Raw genomic sequence first — 26588 nt, 5'->3', positions numbered from 1 at the left:
CAAATTATTAATTAATTATAAAATCAATTTAAAATATATAACTAGATGGAAAACTCATTTTATAAATTAGTTCTATAATTTAAATTAAATTTAAAATTTATTTTTTAATATTCAAAATCATGAGTTAAAACTTATTTTAATAAGATTTTTTATTTGATTGATTTATTATGTCATCTTTTATCAAAATATTTAGTATTTATTAGATATATTGTTATCAAAATATCGGATCACTCGTTAATATACAAGATAGTTTTATAAAATTAAATTAATATTAAAATCAAATTCTTAATGCATAAACCATATTTAAAAATAAAAATTAAAAGATAAATCTCAAATAAAAAAAAGCATAAATGAAACCTTTGTAGGAAGACATGGAGGTCCTATCCTTAGTTGTCAATAATTGGCATGACATGGGAAATGAGCTAAGCAAAAGGAATGCAGTCATGAAATGTGACATTGTAATGTAGTATTTAATAAAGTGCCTTTTTTTCCATAACCAGAAAGAATGTGTACCCTCATGTTTTCATAACTCACCTAAACATAATACAACACATGCCACTCAACACCATTAATGTCTTTATGAATAGGTTTCCTTTCCACTCTACAAACTTTCCTTCTCAACATTCCTTTTGCCAAAATATACTCATACCACAACACTTTCACCCTTTTTTTATTTATTAAAAAAACAACTTTTAAATTCATGTTTACATAACTATCACTGAAAACAGAAACTACAGTGAAGGGATAAGTGTTTTTATTTTTGTTTCATATGAAGAAAAAGAGAGTTCAAATGTTTTATTTTATTTTAGTAAATAGTTTACAATCAAAATTTTCACCATCATTTCACTGACTTTGACTTTTTGACAGTAAATAGTTTCAGCTGAAAAAAAAACAAAAGTCAATGCTCATATATTGTTGAGACAAAAAAATATTGCAATTAAAAGAAGTCAACTTATTCACTACGTGTTATTATAAAATATTAGTTTAAGAGCATAAAAAGATTTTTTAAATATAAGTGATAAAATAAGAAACTATTGTTTGAAATAATTTTCAAACATGAATTTATCCTACTTTATTCATTGATGATTATTCAACCATAGCTTATAAGATAATTATATTTAATTTTTTCTAAATTATTTTTTAAATAAAAAATTTCCGCTTCTTGATCATAAAAAGGAGAATTTTTTGTAAAGACAGCGCGTGGTGTCACCTTCCATGTTTATTGGCACGGTAATGCGAAAAAGAAAGAGAATGATGTTACCTTAACTAGCTGGTTTGTTTTTGTAGAGTTAAACCAATCGCCGGTTGTCCCGGTAACTCTTCCGTTCTCCGCTGTGTCGCCGCCTGTGAATTCGTCCGTACGACCGCCCCTACCGGTCACCAACTTCACTCTCCGTTCCTCGACACAATCAACCTTGTCAACCAACCAAATACCGAATAATTCGGTATCAATAAATACATGCCCTTCAAAATAATATATATAGTATAATATATAATAATTACCTTTTTTAAAAAAAGATTAGAAAGGTAGAAAAATAAAAGTAGAGAGAGAAAGACACGATCCTTTTGCCTCAGTTAAAGAATTTTTTTTCTTCTAATTTTTTATTAATTTATTTTTCTGCTTTGGGTTGCGAATTGTGTGTGAGAATTCAGATTGCTCCTCCGTCCCGTTTTGTTTCGTTCACCACCGCTTCTTTCATTTCTTTGTTTTTCGCACAGACAGAGAGCGAAAACACAGAGAGAGAAAGAGAGACGAAATAACCTAATTGAATTTTCCTCTATTTTTGGAAAATTTGCGTGCGTGAAAATCTTAATTTGAATTGGAGGAGCGGAGGATCTGTCTTAGGGTTTTTAATAGCAATTTTTTGAACCGAATCGAAATGTTGGCTCAGGACGCGGTTTCGCGGGAATTCTAGCTCCGATCTTAGAGCAATTGCTCGAATCTTAGGGTTAAGAAATGGACGTTGATTCCTCGATGTTGCCGGAGGCCGATCACGATTCGGCGGTGCAGAACCATGCTGAGAGAGACCAGTTAAAAGAGTCACCGCCTCCTCCGTCGCCGCCGCCTTTGTCGACGGCAGGTGGATCTCAGGCTCAGTCGCCGTCGCAACAGCAGCCGTCTTCGCCGGTGACGGGGGGTCAGGTGCAGCATAGTCCGGTGGTTGGTCCGAGACTCGCGCCGACTTACTCAGTGGTGAATGCTATTTTGGAGAAGAAGGAGGATGGGCCGGGACCGCGGTGCGGTCACACTTTGACGGCGGTGGCGGCGGTCGGAGAGGAGGGGACGCCGGGGTACATTGGTCCGAGGCTGATTTTGTTCGGCGGTGCCACTGAGCTTGAAGGGAATTCTGCGGCCTCAGGGACCCCTTCATCCGCTGGAAATGCTGGCATACGTATGTATTTTATTTTCCTTTTCGTCGTGAAGGCAATAACATAACGTAGATGCAGCTGCCGAGTATTTTAACTTTTGGTTTGTTAGTCTGATCAGAATCTTGAAATTTATGCTTCGCGCTTTGCATGCGGCCATGTATCTATTTGGCAAGTTATTATAGATGTTTATACACGATGGCTTCGATTGTTTTGTTGGTTAAGGTTATGGAAATGTAAGTGCTATGCCAGAGGTTTTTTTCCTTCGCGTCGTTATCCATATGAACTAAATGCTGGTCATGGAGACCATGGTTCTCATTAACCTGGTTTTGGATACTTCATTCATCTTGGGCACACTACAGTGCAATAAATGAATTGAAATCTATGGAAATTTTTGCAGATATTGCGTTTAATTATTTGTTTCCTTTTTTGTGTTCTGTGGGTTAAATTGGAAGTTTATAGTTAATTTTAAAACGTTTCCATTTGCATGGCTTTCTGCCCCCTTTTTAGTGGGGCACGAAATTGATGGAAAAAACAGTATTGGGAAACATTTCATCACATTAGCTGGTCTTTAATTTCTGAATATAATGTGTCTCATCCATTCCAATCCAATACATGTTTACTCCATCCGTACTTCTATGCTTACTTATGAGCCAGAATTTTATTTCATTATCAATTACATCTTAACCAATTGTTCAATTAGACCAATCCCCATTTCTTTGCTGTGGATTATGGAATATTGTCTTTGTCTGAAGCTATGAAGCTCAGATTCTTAAAAAACTGGTAACTTATTGGTGCAATCCACATATCTGATATCTGATACCAATATCCTATATAAAGTATTTAAGGAGTATTCTTCAACTTTTATTTTCATTTATTTTTAAATTTAATTGACTGATGTTTGGATGTGTTTCTGCTACTTTGAGTACAAATAAAATTATATATGATTGTATCTTTTCCTCAATATCCATAAAGCTATTGGCAATTATATGTAGCCAGTATTCTTTTAAATAGTACAAATGATACATTTTGTCACATTCTAACACAGGTTATGGAAAAATATGTAAAGGGAAGATACTTTTTTGGTTCCAAATTTTGATCATCATCCATGATAAAGTCTTGAATTAACGGCAAAATATCAATATCTCTTTACAAACACTATGCATTTGCATGGGTTTGTCGTTTTATTTTTTTGTATATAATTCATGTCAACATATCTAGCACTCAAATTATATATTGTATTTTTACTAAATTTCTGTATTCTTGTATCCGTGTCACATAATTTCCGAGTTACTTGAAGATCTAGGCTCCGTTTGTCTTAACTTTTTTAATTCCTTTCTTCCTATTGCTTTTCTTGCTGCTGTAACTGGTAAGTTTTTTGTTTGAGATATTGTGATGTATAATGGAAACAGTCATTTTATTCCTGAAAAACTTTGGATTCGAAAAAGGTACTTATCATATCTGTCAAGAGATGGTTGTTTGCATATTTGGCTCTTTATTTCCTGAATACCCGAATATGTTTTTTTTCTCGTGAATTGCAGTATTAAGTAGTATTGATTGTAAATTATCATAAATTATAGGACAGAAATGGTTCAACAAGATTGATGGTTGACTGTTGTTGTTTCTGGTGGGTTACTTTATATATCACTACTGATCAAGGAAAAAAAAATAAGGCTGATAAAGAATGTTTTGTTTCTCATCTGGGCCCAAGTGATATTGTTTTGGGCAAGCAATGCCACCCATTTCTACGTAGTTGACAGGCCTTGCTATATATCATAATTTAACGGTTATACTTTTGTACATCATTTGAAGCTCCATACAATTGGTGCAGTTCTTGAAGTTCCAGCTATCATTCATTATTTCTGGTGCAAGCCAATGTCAGAAGCTAAAGACTGATGTTAAAACTTGATTAGGCCGTTCCTAATTTAATGGAATTTGCATAATCTGTTCATTGTGTTAGGGATGTTTCAAGACAAACAATGATTTTTGTCTACATGTTGTGCATTCCTCGCCCCACCCTTTGTATAAGCATTGATATTGATTGGATTGGATTGGTTGGTGTTTATGGTTGAAATTTGTCATGACTGGTGCATTTCATTTGCCACGCAGGTTTATCTGGTGCCACTGCTGATGTCCACTGTTATGATGTCATAACTAATAAATGGTCTAGGTAAGCTCAGTACTAAGTTCTTCTTTTCAGCCTCTTTTATGGCTTAAGTAATGCTTGTATAGCCTTGCATACTTTGCTTCAGTGCTTATAAGGAAATTTGATGCAGGATAACTCCCATTGGTGAACCGCCAACGCCTAGGGCTGCACATGTGGCAACTGCTGTGGGAACTATGGTTGTTATTCAGGTATTGTTGAGAGTCTATCTCTTAGGTTATCTGAATATTGTTTAATTTGTTTCCCTAAATGAGTACTGCCATTCTCACTGGAGTATTTGCACACCATAAAACAGGGTGGCATCGGTCCTGCTGGTTTGTTTGCTGAGGATCTTCATGTTCTTGATCTCACTCAGCAACGACCACGATGGCATAGGTTAGATAGAATAATAAACTACGTTTTCTTTTCCTCCTTAATGATGTTTATCTGATTTAGTTTGTTCTGAATTGCATTTAGAGTTGGTGTTCCTGGCCCTGGACCAGGACCACGCTATGGACATGTTATGGCTTTGGTGGGGCAGAGGTATCTCATGGTAATTGGAGGCAATGATGGTAACTACTGGAATGCTCCTTTTTACATTGTTCGTACTGGATGTTTCCTCTGAATGCAAATTTACTGATGTTAACTCATTTGTTCCCTGCTTTCCAGGAAAGAGACCTTTGGCTGATGTATGGGCTTTGGACACAGCTGCCAAGCCTTATGAATGGCGCAAGTTGGAGCCAGAAGGAGAGGGTCCACCTCCATGCATGTAATGTGTCTGACCCTTCCTTAGTAATATCTTGACTTCACTATGCACACATTTCAATTAACCACATTGAATATTATGCATGTCTCGTTTCAAAATCCATTGATGTCATGGACTAGGTTCTGAGGGTCACTTAGGGCAGGTTTTTCTTGTTCTGTAGCCTTTGATGTCTTAACTAGGTTCTGATGGTCAACATAGAGGTGACTGTAATTGAGTTGAATAAATTTGAATCCTTCATGTTGGTTTGTTAGATTGACATGCGTGTGAAGATGTGGATGTGTTGGTTTGTTAGACTGACATGCTTTTGGTTAAATTTATTTTTAAGTTTGCTTCCCTTCATATCATATTATTTGTCCCATTTTTTCACTATTTCTATGCCTTGGGTTTGTTCCTAATGTTCTTTGTTCTTTCTATCCCCCTCTTCCCCCTCCAGGACAAAATTGGTGAAAACAGATTTTTCTGTAATTTTCAGTAGTGCTGCCATGTTAAGCATGCTATTATCTAGTTTACTATTGCATTGTATATTTGGGCTGGTATATTTGTTGATCACTGCTTTATTCTTCCTACAGCTTGAGAACGTTTTGATATTAGAGTTGGATTGCCTTTATATTGGGGTTGCTTTTATGTATGATGATAATTAGGTTGTGGAATATTCTTAATGAAGAGTGAATTAAATGCTACATTATTGTTTAATGGAAAAGGCAACTCGGAAGCAAGTTTGTATTTGTTGAGGTTAGCAAATAAAGATAACCTCCCTTAATTTTGTTGGAGATCCTATATCAATTAGAGATATAGCCAAATTATAGTTTATAAATAGATACAAATCTTACTTTGGAAGTTATTTTTATAGGGTGGAGTTAGGCTTTACTCCACTTTCTATTGTGCTTCTTGCTATTGGACCACTGTCAAATCACCACAAGTATTTAGTCACATGCTCTAAACATATTGTAGGGTGTATTGGAGATCTCACGGGAACTAAACATATGACTATATTATAATATATAAGTGGGTGCAAACCTTATCTTACAAGATAGTTTTGTAGGGTTGAGTTAGGTCTAGTTCTACTTTCTTAGAAATTTAATAAATTACATTGTAATCTTAACTCAATATATGATGTAAGGTTGAATGTACCCTTAGTTGTTCACTTTGGTGGCAAACTTACTTTAGGGGAGCTTTCTCCTGTTGTTATTTAATCAATCATGATTCATGACCCTTTTTGCTAAAGTCTTGCTTAGCTAATACTGTTTTTATTGAGCTCAGGAGTGTACTATAAGGATCTTGATTGTTGTTACCACAACTAAAACTTTCCTTTTCTTTATTATCTTGTATACTTGAATTTTTTATGATTTGGGATTGAGTTACTGTTTTGTCATTTACTTTTTATTAGGTATGCAACTGCCAGTGCACGATCTGATGGGCTTCTTCTGCTTTGTGGAGGGAGGGATGCCAATAGTGCTGTGAGTTATCTATTCAGACATTCACTTTGTCATTCTATTGAATTAAATTCTGTAGGAATTTCCTGGTATGAATTTGCCATAGTCTGTCATTAGTATCACTTTTATTTCCCGTTATGCCTTTGTGGTTTAGCTGCACAGTGGCCCATCCACTTTTCTTAAGCTACCATGGTAGATTAAGATGTTAACTCACCATAATAATTAGGTCTGTCTCTACCTGGTTGCCATATAAGGAACATTCTGATGGAGGAGTAAACAGAGGCAAAGATAAGGTATGTTCAAGAGTTGAAAAAAAAAGGCAAAAACAAAACAGAGATACTAGGAGGAATGTAGCAAATTACAGGACAGTATATTTCTTTTGCAAATTGGATTGATCCAAAGAATCGTGACTGCCTTTCAATTCTTCATAAATAAGTGATCTTCTGTTTTTGTGCTTGGCTTGAGTGTGAAGTAGATCAAGAATGAGAGCAATGTGAGGCTTGCAATTCAGTGGAAAATAATATCTTAATCCTGTTGAACTGCTGTTTGAGCAAAGGAACCTCAATTTACTATTGAGGGAACTTTGAACTTCCAGCTAGTTTTGTCTGGGAAAAACCTTTGACATTCAGGTAACTAAGAAGCCACAGGAATATAAAATGAAGAATAATCGAGAAGTGAGTTCAAACCCTTGTGCCTGAATATGCACAGAAGCAAGTAGATTCAAGTGAATTAAAAAAAAAAATTATGAATACTTGGTCTAACTTGCCTCTAATACTGAAGGTTTTTTCCTCTTCCTAAAATCTCAATAAAAGGAGCAGCATGGCTAGGATTTTATTTTGTGTCCTATTATCAGAATTAGAAAAGTTATATGGTCAAGCACACGTATAGTTTCCACCCAGGCATCATCAGAAAACTTAATTTGGGCGAAGTCAGGTTGATTTTAAGAGTGACCAGTTCTCTGAAAGAAATGTTCCTGAGATAAGCATCCATGGATTAGTGTGAGTAGAGGTAATCACTGGAATGACATCTCCATCCATTCTGTTGTAAACTGTATTTACTCTTTCTTGATAAGTAAAATAATTTGCTTCCTTGTAGAGTTATTACTTTGAAGGAAAAAAATCCATGACCCCATTAGCTCTTCATTTGGTCAAAGTGCGGTACAAAATCCAGCTAGTAGCAATATATGATCATTTCGTAGATCCCACTCCCTTGACTAAGCATAATCTCTGTTCATTTTGCCCACTGTTTTAACATCCATCCAGAGCACATTGTTGAATTGAGTCTTGGCACCCACTCATTTAATTTTAAAATCTGACTTACCCACTGATACAGACCCACACCTTAAAAGCTTAGAAGAAAAAGAAAGGAATGAAAGGAACACTATGTAAGTATTATTCTGTCAACAAAACATGAAATAGAAGGATAATAAATCCCACCCAGAGCTTCGCTCCTCTCTAGAGCAACACAAACGGTTCCTCTCCTCTCACAACCAAAATGCCAGTCCTCCCCGACGTTCAGTCAAAACTAATACCAATAGAATCTCTCCATTCCCCTCCTGATTTCTCTCTCCTCTAACTACATGCCACCTCAGCCCTTGGATTCTTCTTTCTCACTTATACTTTTCCCCACCATGTCTTGGTACCTTCGTGGGCTAGAGGTTGAGGAAACTCACTCATTCTCTAGGCCTCATCACCCATATACAGGCTTGATATAGAATCCGGTGATAAATTGTTAGGTTTCTTTATGCGAGAAACCTAAATCGATGCTCTCTCCTCACTCAAATACTATAACAACAAAAATGAAAGTATGTATGTGTACGAATTTTATTAATTCTGTAGAGTATGTATCCTACCGTTCGGCCTAACCCCCCTTGTCTTTCTTCTCTCATACACTCTTAGTATCCTACCATAAATGGTTGAATATTTTCTTATTGATATTTGAGTTCCAATAAATGAAGCTAGATAATACTTTTGGCAATATGATAGGGCCAACAGAACTTACAGAAATATTGAAGACAGACTCTAGAATGATAGGGCCAACAGAACTTACAGAACAAGACTGTCTCTTCGAATGTGGTAGAAAACAGTAACAGTGTACAACAATTGAGGTTCCTTTGAGAGGACCTTACCCTCCCACCACTCCTTTCCCCTTTAGAAAACAGCAAGCTAACCTCCCTAAAACTAAACCTTGACTATTTATAATAGTCAGGTACATGGAAAACATCTACAGGAGGTTATGACTGTCACATTCAGTTATTCCTCCTTTTATACACAAGGCCAAACCTATCACAATAATCTGTTGAAAAATCTGACAACTATACAGAATCTTTAAATTTTCAGGCAGGCTATTACCTGCGGGAAAATAGTCAACACTCGTGGTTATTTTATGATTGACCTCGTTTCTACTGATAGCTATTATCAATTTATGTTTTTTGTTTTCATCAACAAACACTTATTGGTGGATTCATGTAATTCTGTCTTTGTTAAGCATTTTCACGTGGCTCATACGAATTTCTTGTTTCTAACCTGACCACATGTTCTTTCATTCTTGCCCTTCCCCTAAATCTTATATTACAGCCATTGGCAAGTGCATATGGACTTGCTAAGCATAGAGATGGTCGTTGGGAATGGGCCATTGCTCCTGGTGTCTCACCATCTCCAAGATATCAACATGCAGCAGTATGACTTAGTTTCTTTTATTTTTTATATTTATTTCTTAGTTGGTCATATATTCTAAGGATTTCGATTTACTTGTTTAACGATTCCAGGTATTTGTTAATGCAAGGCTTCATGTGTTTGGTGGGGCTCTTGGGGGAGGACAGATGGTTGAAGATTCATCAAGTGTTGCAGGTACTTGGTTCTTAGTTGTGATGCTTAATCTTGGATAAAGAGCAGAGGTACAACTGGTGATTGAAAAGTTAGTGGCTTATATTGTACTAACATACATCCTATGGCATAACAAACTATGAAGTTGTTAAAATCTATGCCTTTTTAATTTTGGATCAACTGTTATGACTTGTACTTTATCTGTGTATCCCTCACTTTAGAGAACTTATATCTTTTATAAAGTAGCCTTTATAACCTTATATCTTCCTATGTTCTTGTGTACATATTTTTTCATTTTTGACTGAAGGATGAATTTACTTTGCACAAATTGAGAAAGAGAATCTTGTGGAAATTGGGATGATCTTGTTATAAGCGATACCAAATGCTTTTGAAGTTTCATTACTGTTTTAGCTACTGTTTGTAGGGTAGCTTGCTCGTGCCTAGATGCTGCTGTAGCCTTTAGTTATTTTTTTCCGATGGTAATTTCTTTTGTATGTGAAAGCATGATTTATTGTTATGCCAATTAATGTGGCATTTATAAGTATTTCTATTGTTTTTTTTTTGCCTTTTGTAGTGTTGGACACCGCTGCTGGTGTTTGGTGTGATACAAAATCTGTTGTTACCAGTCCAAGAACAGGTAGATACAGTGCTGATGCTGCTGGTGGAGATGCATCAGTTGAGTTGACACGGCGTTGTAGGCATGCTGCCGCAGCTATCGGTGACCTGATTTTTATCTATGGTGGTTTGCGTGGGGGTAAGTCTTAAATTTAAGTTAAATCGGTTCATCTAAATTGAATTAATTTCCTATTTGCTTGAACATGCATGACTGTTTTTGTTATAATTATAAAAATAAGGAGTAAATTTTATGTAATAAAGAATATCTAGATTATATATGTGTATTATTAGGAAAGTTTTTATGTATTACCGTATCATATCTTTATTATTAGGGGATATAAAATCTCCTCTAATTATTGTATTGATTATAAATAAAGCAAGTGTTGTTTTAAAAACACATACAACTCAATGTCTCTCTCTTTCCTATAGTTTAACATGGTTTTAGGCCTATTCTAGCAAAGTTTGTTGTTGGATCTATCGCACCAACTACTATTGTTCAAAAGTATATTGATAAGGAGGGTATCGTACAACTAAAACAGTATATTGTTCAAAAGTTCTAGACAAAAGATCTTGGACACATAAGGCATTTCTTGGTATAGAAGTTGCACAATCCAAGGATAGTCATATGTTAGAGAAAATATGCTCTTGACATTCTAGGAGAAATAGAGATGTATAGTCTGTGGACACATGAATGACTGAGTGTCAACTTGTACTTGACCGAGTAGTGCTGTATTTTGATTCTGGGGTATACATTATGTTAATTGGTAAACTAAATTCCTAACTGTGACTAAACCTGAGATGATCTCTGTAGTGACCATAGTAAGTCAATTTTTAAACTTTTCTGGTCAAGTTCACAACCATACAAATACTAAAGTATGATAAGAATGCTCTTGTTAAAAGCCTCATTTACAAAGATAAGGGAAACAATCAAATCGTTGGATATTTTGATGTCGACTAGGCAGGGAGCCAAGTGATTGACCCTCCTCTTTAGGGTATTGTATTCTTGTTGAAGTGATTTAATATTGTAGAACAATAAGAACAAATTTTTGTGGCAAGATCAAGTACAGAACAAGAATACAAAGAAATAACATGAGTCATTTGTGAGCTCATATGGCTAAAACAACTCCTCAAAGAGCTTAGACTTGAATAAAATTTCTTAATGCATCTTATATGTAACAACTAGACAATATTACACATTGTCTCGTATGCTGTCTTTAGTAGGAGGGCCAAGCATATAAAGGGGATTGTCACTCATAAAAGAAGAAACTGGAGTCTCCAGATATCACCACTAGATTTGTCAATTCTAGTAAATTGTTGGTTGCATTCACGAAGTCTCTAAGAGGATAAAAAAATGATTATATTTGCTGCAAGCTGGACACATATGACTCATGCTCCAACTTGAGGAGTGTTATACTTAAAGAAACAAGGATCATATCTTTATTATTTGAGGATATCAAATATACTTTATTTATTGTATCAGTTCCTTTTTATTAGAAAAACACAGTTTCAGCTCAATCTCTTTTTTTCCTATTGTTCAACACCTTTATCAATATCAAATCTCCTATATTTATTGTATTCATTCCGTTTTATTAGAAAAACACAGTTTCAGTTCAATCTCTTTTTTTTCCTATTGTTCAACACCTTTATCAATATCAATGTTGTTGATAAGGTCAGACTGCTTTGTGATGTTAATTTAGTTACTTTAATGTATCTAATTCACACATTTTATTTTGCTTAATATTCAGTTGAATTTATTATTATTATTATTTTTTATATTTTTGTTTGGACTTTGAAGCAAATGGTATTAAATGTTAGTATTGCTTACTAGAATATGAATTCTTAAATGGTGTTAGGAGATAAGGTGGAAGGTAGAAACTTATGAAATAGCTCAAATCACATGATCATCTTAGCATATCTTAGAATATGGATTCAGGCTTAATTTAACCTCAAAATTAATTTATAAGATGAGATTTACGCTCCATTTATATATTACATTTTAGTCATATTACTAGTTAACGCAGGATCTTCAATATACTATTTCAAGTTGAGGATTGGACATCTTCAATGTGAGCATAAATATGAGTGGTCTAATTATGGCCCAATAGTTTATTGGATGGTCGGTCCAACAAAATAGCCAGGATAACCTCTTTCATTATAATTTGTGAAATGAGATCTGATTGAACTCAACTTTACGCAAATGGTTTTTAAGGTAAGGTTTACACTCACTTATATGTTATATTTTGACCATACCAAGCCATGTTAGATTCTCAAGCATGAGACTAGATATTTACAAAATATCCCACTTCAACCATATATGTGGCCAAATAGTAGCATATTAATCGGAGCAATTCTCATCTTTTTATTTTGTCCCACTTGCTATCGACTATTTTGTCATCTACTATTGAATTACTCACCACAAATATTTAGTCTTATGCTTGAGATGTTTGATGCATAGTGTGAAAGAATATGTTGGATATCTTATATTAACTAGAGAATGATCAAATTATAGTGTAAAAGTAGGGAACGGTCCTTATCATGAAAACTGTATTTTCCATTATCAGAGCTTCAATTTTTCGGATCGATGAATATTTCTTAGCTTTTTACTATTTTGTCAGAATAATTCTGTTGAAGATATTTCTTTCTCTTTTCGGTTGCACTGATTTTCTGTTAGACTCTCTTATGTTAGTGTTAGAATATTTATTCTATTTATCATGATTATATTATGTCTAGGGTTACCCTATTTATCATTATTATTTTGTGTCTAGGTTACCCTATTTATCATGATTATATTGTGTCTAGGTTACCCTATCATGATTATATTGTGTCTAAGGTTATCTTAATTATTATGTACTCTTGTATCAATTTATTTTTATAAATAGAAGATTATGAGAGGGATCAATCAAGCCTTCTAGAATTATTTTATAGTTTCAATCTCAAGTTGGTATCAGATCAGGTTGTTTAAGTCTCTTCCTACTCTGTCTTTGTTGCCGCCGGTGGCCCGTGGCTGCCGCCACCGACGGCCTTAAAAATTTCATTTTTTCCAAAATATCTCAATGACCAGTCTCATTTTGATTTGTGTCTAGTCTTCAAATCTTAGTTGTTGTCCGCAACTGCTTGTTTGTCTCTGTCCGACGTTGTTTGCCACTGTCTGGCGCCGTTTGTCGTTGTCTGGTGCCATTTGCCGTTGTCCATCTAACACTGTTTTGCCACCATGAGGAGCTGTCCACAAAAGTTTGTCACCATCAACCACGGTTCCTGATGTCGTTCGCCACTGTCTGCCACTGTGTGTTGTTTCCCAACGTCCGTTGCCGCCCACTGTTCGCCTCTGTCCACTGCCAACCATCGTCTACCGTCTACTGTCGTATGTTGCCATTTGCTGCCACAGTTTAGTCTGACGACTAGTGGATCTGGATCCCCTCCTTGAGCGAGAGGGTTAGTTCTCATCCAGGCACTGTCACGTGCGCCACATCCGTCCGCCTCTGCCGTCGTCATATTTTCTCTGGTAAAGTTAGGGGTTTTGTGCGCCTCGAGGAGCGCGACCCATCCCTAGTCGTTGCCTCATTCTCATCCACACGCGATGTCATGCACAATTTCTCTCCGATAAGCTTCCGGCGCGTGTTTGCCATATGCCACCTTCCTGGTGTCGGAATCACACGTGCCACTGCCGTTCGTCTCGCTCGATCAAATAAAAAAAAAAGAAAAAACTCTCTGTTTCAACATTTTACCTCTGTTTCAGCATTGTTCATTAGCCTCCCTTCATAATATTTGTTTAGCTTTGCATATTGTAGCAGTTGTGATGTTCTTGATGACTTATGTTATTTATTTAAAAGTCTCTAAGGAGAGTCAGTGTTATCAACTAGTTAAGACCAAGGAATTTCAACACTAAAGTCATGGGTTGAACGTTGCTCATGACATGAGGGGGAGTCTATTTATGGCAAGATTAAGAATCTTAGTCAAACAATTTCACCAGTCCCTTGTCAGATTTGTTTTTGGATGCTTTGATGAATTATAGAGACCATTATGATCTTCCACCTTCATGATTTGTCATTGGCGCGTCATCATTTTCGTCGTTTGTCGTAAGGGGGAGTATGTTTCAGCCACTACAGGCCTCATCAGTCACTGATGGCCACTTTAATCCCTATAGTTTGTCGCTTTTAGCCACTACAGGCCCCATCCTTACTTGATGGCAGTTTAGTCCCTGCAGTTCACTGATGGCCACTTTAATCCCTATAGTTTGTCGCTTTTAGCCACTACAGGCCCCATCCTTACTTGATGGCAGTTTAGTCCCTGCAGTATGATTTTGTCCACTGCAGGCTCCATCCTTATTTGATGGCAATTTAGTCCTTGCAGGCTCCATCAATACAATTTAGTCCCTGCAGGCCCCATCAATCAGTAATGGCAATTTAGTCCCTGTAGTGAGGGGAGTATGTTTCCACCCACTAGTCAAACACTAGTCAGAGGCCCCAACTAGTCAGAGATGACAGTCCTGTTTTCCGTCATTGCAGGCCCCAATTAGTCAGAGATGGCAGTCCCTGCAGTTTTGTCGCTTTCCGCCACTGCAGGCCCCAACTAGTCAGAGATAGCAGTCCCTGCATTTTTTGTCGCTTTCAGCCACTGTAGGCCCCAACTAGTCAGAAATAACAGTCTCTGCATTTTTGTCGCTTTTAGCCATGCAGGTCCCATCCTTACTTGATGGAAATCCAGTCTCTGCAGTTTGTCGTTGTCTACCACTCATCATTCACTTTTGATGGAAATCAACTTTGTCAAAGTCATCCTACTTGAAGGTTCATGGTGCTAGATGAAGTTTTGTGGTTGTCCAATATTATTCTCCATAAGCTTATGAAGAGTCTCTTTGGTTACGCTGGTTTGTGAGTCCAATTTGGTTTATAGACATTCTCTCTTGATGGTCTGAAGCATATGTACATCTTATTCGAAGTCAGAGTTACCATGTCTAGGGTTACCCTATTTATCATTATTATTTTGTGTCTAGGTTACCCTATCATGATTATATTGTGTCTAGGTTACCCTATCATGATTATATTGTGTCTAAGGTTACCTAATTATCAAGTACTCTTTTATCAATTTATTTTTATAAATAAAAGATTATGAGAGGGATCAATCAAGCCTTCTAGAATTATTTTATAGTTTCAATCTCAAGTGTTAGTTTTAACTGACAAGAGCAGTCAGTTAATTCTAATACCTATCAGTGATTGTTCTCTGGTCTTCTTACATGACTTTCGAAAATCTTAATCTTAATATTGCTCAACTGCATGTTTAGCTAGCTGTTTTTGAGGAAGACTTTGAGTTGAGAAGAGCACATCTAGACTGTTGAGAGAAACATTGGGGTATTGATAGTTGCTATAATTGTAGAAATAAAAATAAGGTGCTTATCCTATATAATCAGGAAAATCTAAATTATATATGTATGATTAGGAACATTTTTATTTTTTTCCCGTTCTATATCTTTATTATTATAGGATATAAAATCTCCTCTATTTATTGTATTGATTATTTTTTCTGAATATAAATAATGCACGAGTGTTGTGTCAAAAACATATGGTTTCGGTTTAACTTTTCTCTCTTCCCACACTAGGCATGCGTGAACATTATGAGAGATAATTCCTATTAACAGTTGTAAAATTCATTAGAGGATATAAAATTCATTTATTTTTTCTTTTTTATGGATCTAGGATAACAATATAATTTCAAATTTGAACTGTTATTGAGCATGACCAGTGACTTTTTTTTTCTTGGAAGCTGAAAAGCTTGTTATCAACCTCAGTTTGGTATTGTATGTTGTGGTGAGTTCTGATATTTTTGCTTGATGTATGTGAGTGACCATGTTGTATTCTTCATGCTGTAGGGGTCTTGCTGGACGATCTACTTGTTGCTGAAGATCTTGCTGCTGCTGAAACAACAGCTGCTGCTTCACATGCAGCAGCTGCAGCTGCATCTAATGTACAAGCTGGACGACTACCTGGACGATATGGTGGATTTGTTGATGATAGGACAAGGCAAACCATGATTGAAGCAACTCCGGATGGTGCTGTTGTTTTGGGAAATCCAGTTGCACCCCCTGTAAATGGGGACATACATACTGATATCAGCACTGAAAATGCCTTACTCCCAGGATCTAGGTATGTCTGTTTTTATCATCTGAACGTATTGAATTGTTATTTTGGCTGTCATTCATGTGAAGAATTTTTAACAGGCGAACAAGCAAAGGAGTTGAATATCTAGTTGAAGCATCAGCCGCAGAAGCTGAAGCTATTAGTGCCACACTGGCTGCTGCCAAAGCACGGCAAGTAAATGGGGAAGTTGAATTGCCTGACCGAGATCGTGGGGCTGAGGCAACACCTAGTGGGAAACAAATATATTCCTTGATTAAGCCTGATTCTTCTGCGTCAAATAGCATTCCTCCTGGTGGAGTGAGGCTGCATCACAGAGCTGTGAGTAATACATTTTTTATCTCCTTGGGAAAATTTTGTTGTCTCAAATTTCATGGATGTTGAAGCCCAATTTCCATTTCCTGGAATTTTCTGCAGGTGGTTGTTGCTGCAGAGACTGGTGGTGCATTAGGTGGCATGGTTAGACAGCTTTCAATTGATCAGTTTGAGAATGAAGGCAGGCGAGTCAGTTATGGGACTCCTGAAAGTGCAACAGCTGCTAGGAAGTTATTAGATCGGCAGATGTCTATCAATAGTGTACCAAAGAAGGTCGTGTCTCTTTATTAGTTATAATTGATTACAGTATTCATACTAATAGTATTAGAAAAAAATCTTTAATCTTCCATATATTTTTAATGGTATCAATAATAGGTTGCCACACTGTTGGAAGCGTTTGAGCTAATGGTGGTTATAATGGTCAAACTCTTTAATGACGTTAAAACTGAGAATAAATGATTGGATGACAGTGAAGAATTTTTGCACTACTAGAAGATTAAAATTAAATTCTTTAAGAATAAATAGTATTTGTGTTTATTAGTTAAGCAATAGTAGTGGATCGGTGCACTATATCTTTATATGTGATCGATTTAAAATAACATGAACAACTAAAAATTAACAACCTGACCAATAAAATCTGGTAGTCATGAGTAGGGTCAGGTATTCGTTTAGTCTTGTTCGTTAACCTTCCTTTTGTTGGCATTCACTAATAAATACACCATTACATTCACATCATTTTCCTGCATTGCAATATTTTAAATCTGTGGTGTTGAAGCTTGATTTCCTTGTACGTCTCTTCATGGGTTACTTTGTAAATATTATGTTTAATCACCCAGCTTGTTGGCTTCAAGTTATATCTGCCTGTTTCTTATCAAGCTTCTGGACCTTCTTTTTTAGGTTGTAGCTCACCTCTTAAAGCCACGTGGTTGGAAACCTCCGGTTCGGCGACAGTTTTTCTTGGACTGCAATGAAATTGCGGATCTTTGTGATAGTGCAGAACGAATATTTTCAAGTGAACCAAGCGTCATACAGCTTAGGGCTCCAATTAAAATATTTGGTGATTTACATGGGCAATTTGGAGATCTCATGCGCCTCTTTGATGAGTATGGCTCACCATCCACGGCTGGTGACATAGCGTAAGTTGCTTAGTTTTTGTGGATTATTTGTATATAAATGTGAATGAAGGATAGTTATATTGTGTCAATAATTTTATTTATTATTATTATTATGGCATCTGTCTCTTATTTCTAGTAATAGCCTATGGGTCAGTATTTATCAGATCGTTTCTGTGCATGATTAGTAGCATGTTAAGATGTCCAAACGATGGCAACCTGCTTTTTAATTGTTTGAGCCAGAGGGTTTGCTTTCATAATATGTCTTGAACATCGTGGAGTCCAACTGTATGGTTAATGTTAATGATTTGTTTTAAATCAGACCAAACAATGGACTGGTAAGGGGCTTGATTGAGAGCTCGCTGGTTTAATTGTGGTTGAAGTAGGTTGAGTTGGTAATTTTAACGCATACTTTTATATTATATCAAGAAATATACTATTACAGAATTGTTAAATTATTTAGTTAGATCATTTTTAAGTTAGTATATAAAAGGATCATATTGCAGATTCTTAATTTTTTAAAGTTCTTTATAACTAGTTAAATGAAAGCAAAATATGTAAATATCATATATGATCCTTTATTCATTTCTAAAATTATTGATTCCTTTTCACTGCTAGAATCTTTCCTTGAATCCGAGACAAAAATATTTATAACATTTTTTAGAACAAACAAAGCTACTAATGCTTAGAATTTAGAATCAAACCCAATTCTCAAGACTCCTTTCTTGCTTCTGTTAGAAAAAACGTTTTCTAAAAAAAATAATATAATCTTTCATTTCAAGTTTCTTATCAAATAGATTCTTTAGAATATTTTTTAAATTAATAAAAAAATTGAATAAGTCATTTTTTTTCTTGTTTTTTCTAAAAAGACCAGTTCAAATCAGTTTATAAGAAGGTTCTTAAACTTTTACTGGTTTTCTGGCTATTGCAGAGGTACTGAAGAGAATAAATAATTTGTATTTATTTCCCCTTCCCCCATGACCGAGCAGCATTATATTTTTTGGTCTATTCTAATGTAAGTGATTTAGGCATTTAATGTCCTCTAATGATAATTTGTATAATGACTATCAGATACATCGACTATCTATTCCTTGGAGATTATGTTGATAGGGGTCAACACAGCCTGGAAACTATTAGCCTTCTGCTTGCTCTGAAGGTACTCTGGATGCTATAGGTTGTCTTTTTGTGTTGTTTGACATGTTTGATGGCATCAAATTTATGCATGGTTGTTTGGATTATGCAGGTTGAGTATCCAAACAACGTACATTTAATACGTGGAAATCATGAAGCTGCAGATATTAATGCCCTTTTTGGATTCCGAATAGAGTGCATCGAGAGGATGGTAAGGACTTTGACATTACATATGCAGGGCATATTTTCTTTTGTTTGTCACTCAAGAACTTCTGTTATTTGCTGATAGGGTGAGAGAGATGGAATTTGGGCATGGCACCGTATAAACCGTCTGTTTAATTGGCTTCCTCTGGCAGCACTAATTGAGAAAAAAATTATTTGCATGCATGGGGGTATTGGTCGTTCAATAAACCACGTTGAACAAATTGAGAATATTCAGCGTCCAATTACGATGGAAGCAGGATCAATCGTGCTTATGGATCTATTGTGGTTGGTGCTTTTTGTATACTCATGATGTTTGTAACAATTTATTTCATTTTCTTTGGAAAGAATGACAGCATGAAGTGTTTCTCCAGGTCTGACCCTACAGAGAATGACAGTGTGGAAGGGCTGCGGCCAAATGCTCGGGGTCCAGGATTAGTTACTTTTGGGGTGAGTGGTTGTTATTTGGTATTTGGACAAACCATTATGATTTTTAGTTTGCAGTAGAATGACAAATAGGTTCAGGTTTTGTTTTTTCTACATTTGACAACAAATATACAAGAGTTTAATTTTTATTTACTGGCATTGTAAATATTTTTACTCCATCAAAGAATTAAAAAAATACCTTATATGAGTTATAAAGTAATTGTTATTAATGTCAACAGTTGTACATAATTGACTTATATGATCAGAGGATGGTGAATAAAATCTTTAGAATGTCATTACATTATAATTCAATTTGTATAATAATATTGTTTATTTTGTTTTTTCGGTTTCATAACTTTGACAAATTTTAATGCTCATACATTAATTGTTTTATTATTCTAGAAAATTCATGTTTATGTATTACTGTATAATAATTTTGATGAATCATTTGAAACTTTTCAAATAAATTGTGCAGTGTTTATGCCCTGAAACTTATGTACTTGTAACGTGCATATATTGGGCGATTATTTTCAAAGCTAGCCTTATCATAGATAGTTGCAAAAACTACAAATCTGATTTCATTCATTTACTAGTGCTGTTGTTTGGCTTTTCTATACTGCATGTCTCCAGTCTCATTTATTCCCTTCCCATAAAGAGTCTCTCAACAGCTGAAGAATGAGTGTTCTTGAGCCATCGTAGAATCATAGATAGGGTAGATGAAGAACGAAGAACTCACCCTAGATACAGTTTTTCCGTACACGTTCACTTACATCACATACACAAGTATTCTTTGAACCGTGCAATAAGGTCACCCATAATACGGCTCTCCAACTTGAGTTACCTTAGCCCCAAGCATTTTCTGACGTTATTGTTAATGCTACAACTTGAGTTACCTTAGCCCCAAACATTTTCTGACGTTATTGTTAATGCTACACTCAATATTTCGTCTAATTTGAAGTGCATACATTTTGTGATGGCTATTATTTTTATTGTTCTAGTGTTGGTAGAAACAAGTTAGTCTGTACAGCTTATATAGTCATCATATGTAAGTCATTTTGTACTGCTTTAGGTTTTATTAGTGAGTTAGTTAGTACAACTGTCAGTAACCAATGCCTATAAATACATTTCTGTACTCATGTTTTCAGTGTGATGGGATAAAATATTTTCGGTTCTTCTCTAATTCTATCTTTTGTTTCGTTCACCTAAGATCTAGGCACTTGCCTTCTTGGATAGTCTTTTTTTTTTAAAATTTTTTTTTTTAAAATTTTTTTTTTTAAGGCTTCTGTTGGCTTAATTGTTTAAACTCCAAACTCCTATATGTGATATTATGCTCATCTAAATGGGTCTTACTGTTGCAGCCTGATCGGGTCATGGAATTTTGCAACAACAATGATCTTCAGCTGATTGTTCGGGCACATGAATGCGTGATGGATGGCTTTGAGCGATTTGCTCAGGGACATTTGATCACACTTTTTTCTGCGACAAACTACTGTGGTATTTGTTACTGGCCTTTGTCTATTGCACTTTCCTCTAAAGATAATTCTCCGTTCTAAATTTTGGCACTGTATTGTTGGCTGGGTAATAGGTACGGCAAATAATGCTGGGGCGATTTTAGTTTTGGGAAGAGATCTTGTTGTGGTTCCTAAATTGATTCATCCATTACCACCTGCAATTTCTTCACCGGAAACTTCACCGGAGCGACACATTGAGGACACATGGATGCAGGTATTGTTCATTCAATTTTTAGCACGCTCTTGGTGCTGCATAATATTTCACTTATTAAATGATTACGTTCATATCTATCTAAGTGACTTTTAATCTGAAAATTAGTATTATGCGACTAAATCTATATTTCTGGCGTTTTCTCTTTGCTATTCACACATTTCTTTTTGGTTAAAACGTAAATAGGAGTTGAATGCCAACAGACCACCAACACCAACTAGAGGCCGTCCTCAAGTAACAAATGACCGAGGTTCTCTTGCTTGGATATAATGATTATTAAGGAAACCCGTAATGTTTATGCCTTGACGCTTGTGCTATCGCCTGAATTTCCGGTGTTACATATATAGCATGATGCCATTTACGGGGTATTGGAGCTTGTGATCGATACCCGCAGAATGCTTGAAGGACCAAGCTTTTCTTTGTCTTGGTTCTCACCACTCAATCATCTGGCATCTACAAGATACAAGCTCGAGAAGCAAAGTTGGTAGCCACTGCTAGGTTGGTTGACTTTGACAAAGCTAGAAGTTGCAGTTTGGGTTCCCACCCAGCTGTTGTAAATTGAGCCGTAGGTACAAAATCAAGGTCATGGATGTGTGCATCATGGATTGTCAGTGCTGGTTATTTTTGTCATTATTTTTCTTACATATTTTTTACTCATCGTCCCTAGGTTATTGTTTTTTGAATTTATATTTTAAATGAAGAGGACGGGTTTCTTTTCTTTTTCCCTGTGATGGTGAGATATATAAATCAGAAATCTTTCTTGGGGGGTCCATGTATCATAGGTGTTGCTTTGTGTAATTCCCATCCATGCTCTGTACAACTAACTTCTGTGTGAACCCACATATTCTGACAGAAATGTGAATTTTGAAAATAGAATTTTGTATATTGCCTTGTGCTTCAAATAGCATACACTGTTCCCGGCAGTGATAGAAATTGCATGTTTTAATTCCCATTCTTACTTTCCAACTCTGAATAGGAATATACTTGGTCCGTTTTCATCTGTTTTGTATTTAACTGGTAAAAAAGCGGATTGAGATGCATCAGTCTGCCTAAGAATTTCATTTTTTACATGTTAATCTGTATAAAAAACTTAAAAAAAAAAAAATTACATAAAGTTGATAAATTTTATTTGTTTAATTTGAAATAATATCTTTAGAATATTTCTGATTAGAGGAAATATATATATATATAATATTTTATTTTTAGTTTTTCTATTTTTTATTTTAGGAGAATTATATTATTATAAATAGAGGATATTATAATGTATTTTTTATGGTTGAGAATAATAAATCAGTTTTATTTTTTAACTTTATTTTTTAAAAATAAATATTTTTTTGTACATTGTAATTGAAATTCATAATGAAGATTATATTTAAATATAATTTATGTTTTCGATTTACAAATACTTTTTGACTACCAATGTTTCTTACAAAGATAGGATGATGATAAAAAGGGACATTAGAAGGGATAGACAGTTAGGAAATTAAAATATAGATATCTTGAGGTAAAATAAGAAGTTTGAAATGATCGGAGAACATTTTTTTGGTTAATATCTATGAAAAGCACATTTGGAGAATACTGAGAATGTTTAATTAAAAGTAAAAGTAATGAAACTAAGAAAATACTTGAGGGGCCTATACTGAACAGTAATGGAATTTTCAAGAAGGTAATTTATATGTACAGATTTATACGAAAGTGGTTAATACACAATTATATCATAAGGTCTAATATATGAAAGTGTTACTTATATGTGTTATTTGCTTGAGGCTTAACATGTGAATGTGTTATTTATGTGTTATTTGCTTGCAACTAAACTCAATTGTTAGACTTTGAATAAAAGATTTAAAATTTTATTTGTTATTTTATTTTTTGTAAAAAGCATATAAATAATTTTGTGAGCGAAGGAATAGATAAAATGTTTTAGTTATTATTTGAAGTAGGAGAAATTCTTTTTTAGGATTTTTCTTGAACTATTTTTATTTTACTAAGAATTTATTATTTTTTGTTGTGATTTTGAAATACTTATCAAACCTTATGGTTGGTGGAGTCTATTTTTATGTCTTTTTCCGTCTAATTATATTTCTACAAGTCAAAATTTGTATTTCTTAATTCTTTAAGTGTTAGGATTAATCGTTGTTAATATCTTTCTCTAACTTTTATATTTGTTCACATTTGTTTGTAAACATATGAATAAAGTAGCGAAATCCATTATTTTTCTTGATAATTTAATTTGAAGTATGAGAGAACGATGTGGTATAGAAGTTTTCAATTTTTAAGAACTTAAAAGTTTCTTATTGATATATATTATGGATGCAAAAAATATAAAACAAAATAACCATTTTTTTTTTGAAAGAATTGAACAATCTCAGAAGTATAAGAACATGAAGAAGTACGAAAAGAAAAAGTACAAGAAGAAGAAGAAATAACATTAGTAATAGTACAACAAGAACTGATATTTGTCACATGTTCAAAGAAGAAGTATGAGAAAAAGAAGTACAAAAAGAAGATGAAGAAGTGATATTTGCCATATGTTAAAAAAGTAAAAAAAAATAATATAAAAAAAAAGTACAAGGAAAAAGAAGAAGAAATAAGTGGTACAAGAATAATAATAAGAAGAAATAATACTACACTTAACAAGAAATAAACTTAACAAAATATGATATTTGACACATTCAAAGCATCTAAACTTAAATTAAAAAAATAGACTGAATACCTATTTTGGTCAATTGATTCATAACGTTTATTTAAAGTGGTCTTAAAAAAAGTTCAAAATTATTCCATATTGTGTAAAAATGGTTCAAGTTAGTTCTTTTTACTGGTGGTGTTAAAAACTCTATCGATATAGCTGCCCTCTAACCAAAACTGAATGAACTATCCACTTTCTTCATTGTGTTTCAGATCTTGCAAATTTTAGGGATTTTAGATTACGGTTTTGAATAAGGGTTGATTTCGCATTTTGAGGTTCTTTTCTTTATTTGCGAATTGAATTTCCTTTTCTTGGGTTGATCTCGCGTTTTGGATTTTGATGTTCATGATCTTGCAATTTGGGATTTTTGGTTCTTGCTTTCTCAATTTTTAAATTTGGGATTTGCAGGTTGGTAATTGGATGTTTGGGATTCCTATGCGTTCTTGAATTTTCTGTGTTAGTTTGGTATTGCAATTTTTTTGTATTGATTTGGGATTCCTATGTGTTTTTGATTAAAAAATAAATAAAATCACTTTGAACAAATACGAGAGACCAAAATAGATATTAAATCTAAAAATATATTAAAAACTTCCCATATCTTTACCTCAAAGGAAATTTGTTAAATGGCAACAACCTAACTCAACCATATGTAAAAAAAATTAAATCACATCTAATAGGTGCCTAGAGTCCAAAATAAAAAAAGAGTAAATGTAATAAAATGATGCCACACTTATCATACTTTTGCTGAGTAAGAAAAAAACATTTATGCAACATAATAAATAAGCTTCTCTCTTCTTAACACACAATCTCCCTAATTTCATTTTTTTCTAATTCACCTTTCTCTCATTTCCTCATACTTTCACGAATGTGAAAAAATCTTCAATCTCTCTCTTCTCTTTTCTCATTTCTCCTAAGGCTTGATACTGACAAGTGTGCTTACAGAAAAAAAATGAAACATTTTTTTTGCACATCTATAAAAAAAACATTGGATTCTAATGTTTTTAATTTTTTTCCTCTGTCCTTTCATGCTTTTTAGTTTTCCATTACAGGTTTAATCCAAATTTAGGGTTTATTGTTTTCACTAATTTTGGCTCTGTTGCATAGATTTAGGGTTCAAGTTCAATTCATGTTTCGAATTTTGAATTTTGGGCTATTATAGCAGGTTTTTATGTGTATATATACATTTCTACACCTATCTTTTTTTTTATTCTTTTTTATGCTGTTAAAACTTTTTATAGCTGGATTTACTCTTCGTCTCTTTGATTTTCTATTTTTTTCTCACTTATTTTTCCTTTTAAAATTTTTCATTTTCTTGATCTAAATTATATTTTAGTGTTTTTGCTTGTATGGAAGGCGTCCAATGAGTATGTTCTCACTTATGTTGTTTGTTTTCGAAATATCCTTGAAAGATATGGTGGGAGGGTGAAGGGGATTAATATTGGTACATTAAAAGGGAAAATGTGGGTTAAGGTTGTTTAAAGAGTAAGGCGAGTGGGTAAAAGTTACATATACTGTTACGACTATGTTAAGGTTCGTTTTGTGGGTAAATTTTTGGCACAGGCGTGGGTTAGAGTTCTTTAAAGAGAAAGACAAGTGGGTAAGGGTTATGGATGGTGGCCATGAAGAAATGCGAAGTCGTGAAAATATTGTGGCAATTGTGTTAGGGTTCTTTTGTGGGTGATTGTTTGACGCAAGGAGAACATGTGTTAGGGTTCTTTAAAGGGAAATACGAATCGGTAAGGGTTACAAATAATGGTTGTGAAGAGGCGCAAAGTCGTGAAAATGCTAGGGTCGTTTCATGGGTGATTGTTGGGCGCTATGGTGGTTGCCGTGGGAAAAAGTACAATAAATCGAATTATTGTGATGACTTGAATAAGATTCCTGTCGTGGATGATTTGTTGGCAACTGTGTGAGTCATTGTGAAAATTATTGGTTGATGGTTCGTCCCTTATGGTTGTTGTAGTGGGTGCTCTAAGGGCAGAGTAAATCTCCATTTGTTTATTCCTTTCATAATTATTTTTTAAAATATGAAAAAGGCGTCGTTTTGAAAAGAAATTATTTGATGATGTTTGTGTATTTTGTAGTATAAGATTATTTGGTTTGTTGATCTAATAGTTAATTTTTTTTAACAAAAGGAAAAAACTATGTGGGACTTGACAACAACTTGGGTGGAGTATTCAAGGTTTCTGTACAGTGGAAAAAAACTTGTTGTCCTGTTCGTTTTACTCATCCATAGTATTATTTTTCAATAATATTGGTAGTTATGTTTGGAATACATTATTTGAAATGAGACATTGGTGGCAATAGTAATATATATTGGAATTTAGTGGCACTATGAATTTTCTTTTATGGTGATGCAGTAAAAGTAGAGACTTGCTTGCAGTGGAAATTATGGAGAAAAAAGTTTAAATGGAAATTATGGAGAAAAAAAGTTTGAAGGGAAACTATAATGTTTTTATTTCATTAAATATTATTTGTTAAAGTTGTGTTTGACATGTTGAATTGTTTACTCTCATATGTAGGTCTATCTACGACAATCGTGCAAAATAAAGTATTTGGCAGGTGTGAATAGATTATTAACGGATTGGAAAAAGTCATTTACACAGTGAACTCCTTTTTCATGACTATTGTCCATTGTTGTGAAGGTGAAATATAGTAGAACATTACTTGAAGAATTGTGTAGTAAGTGATTAAAGATGAGGGGAGGATTTCAAGTTA

The 26588-nt window shown here is 34.4% G+C and overlaps 1 protein-coding gene across 1 annotated transcript; it reads left to right on the top strand.

Moving 5' to 3' along the window:
• The first annotated feature begins 1517 nt into the window (after positions 1–1517).
• LOC124838594 (serine/threonine-protein phosphatase BSL3-like) lies at positions 1518–22067 on the top strand. The gene is made up of 21 exons (XM_088099827.1): positions 1518–2393; positions 4477–4537; positions 4644–4722; positions 4827–4906; positions 4988–5082; positions 5180–5279; positions 6664–6733; positions 9286–9387; positions 9477–9558; positions 10109–10288; positions 16013–16286; positions 16361–16598; positions 16695–16865; positions 17490–17728; positions 18776–18860; positions 18948–19046; positions 19125–19324; positions 19411–19486; positions 20821–20956; positions 21048–21187; positions 21371–22067. The coding sequence occupies exons 1-21, from the start codon at positions 1958–1960 to the stop codon at positions 21452–21454; spliced, it is 3027 nt and encodes a 1008-aa protein (XP_087955953.1). The 5' UTR covers positions 1518–1957; the 3' UTR covers positions 21455–22067.
• The last annotated feature ends 4521 nt before the right edge of the window (positions 22068–26588 follow it).

Source organism: Vigna umbellata, chromosome 9, assembly GCF_029865625.1.
Source record: "Vigna umbellata cultivar VRB3 chromosome 9, Vumbellata_1.0, whole genome shotgun sequence".
In the NCBI taxonomy this organism is placed as follows: Eukaryota; Viridiplantae; Streptophyta; class Magnoliopsida; order Fabales; family Fabaceae; genus Vigna; species Vigna umbellata.
Note: the sequence above shows the minus strand (reverse complement) of the source record. Positions and strands in the feature narration are given on the sequence as shown.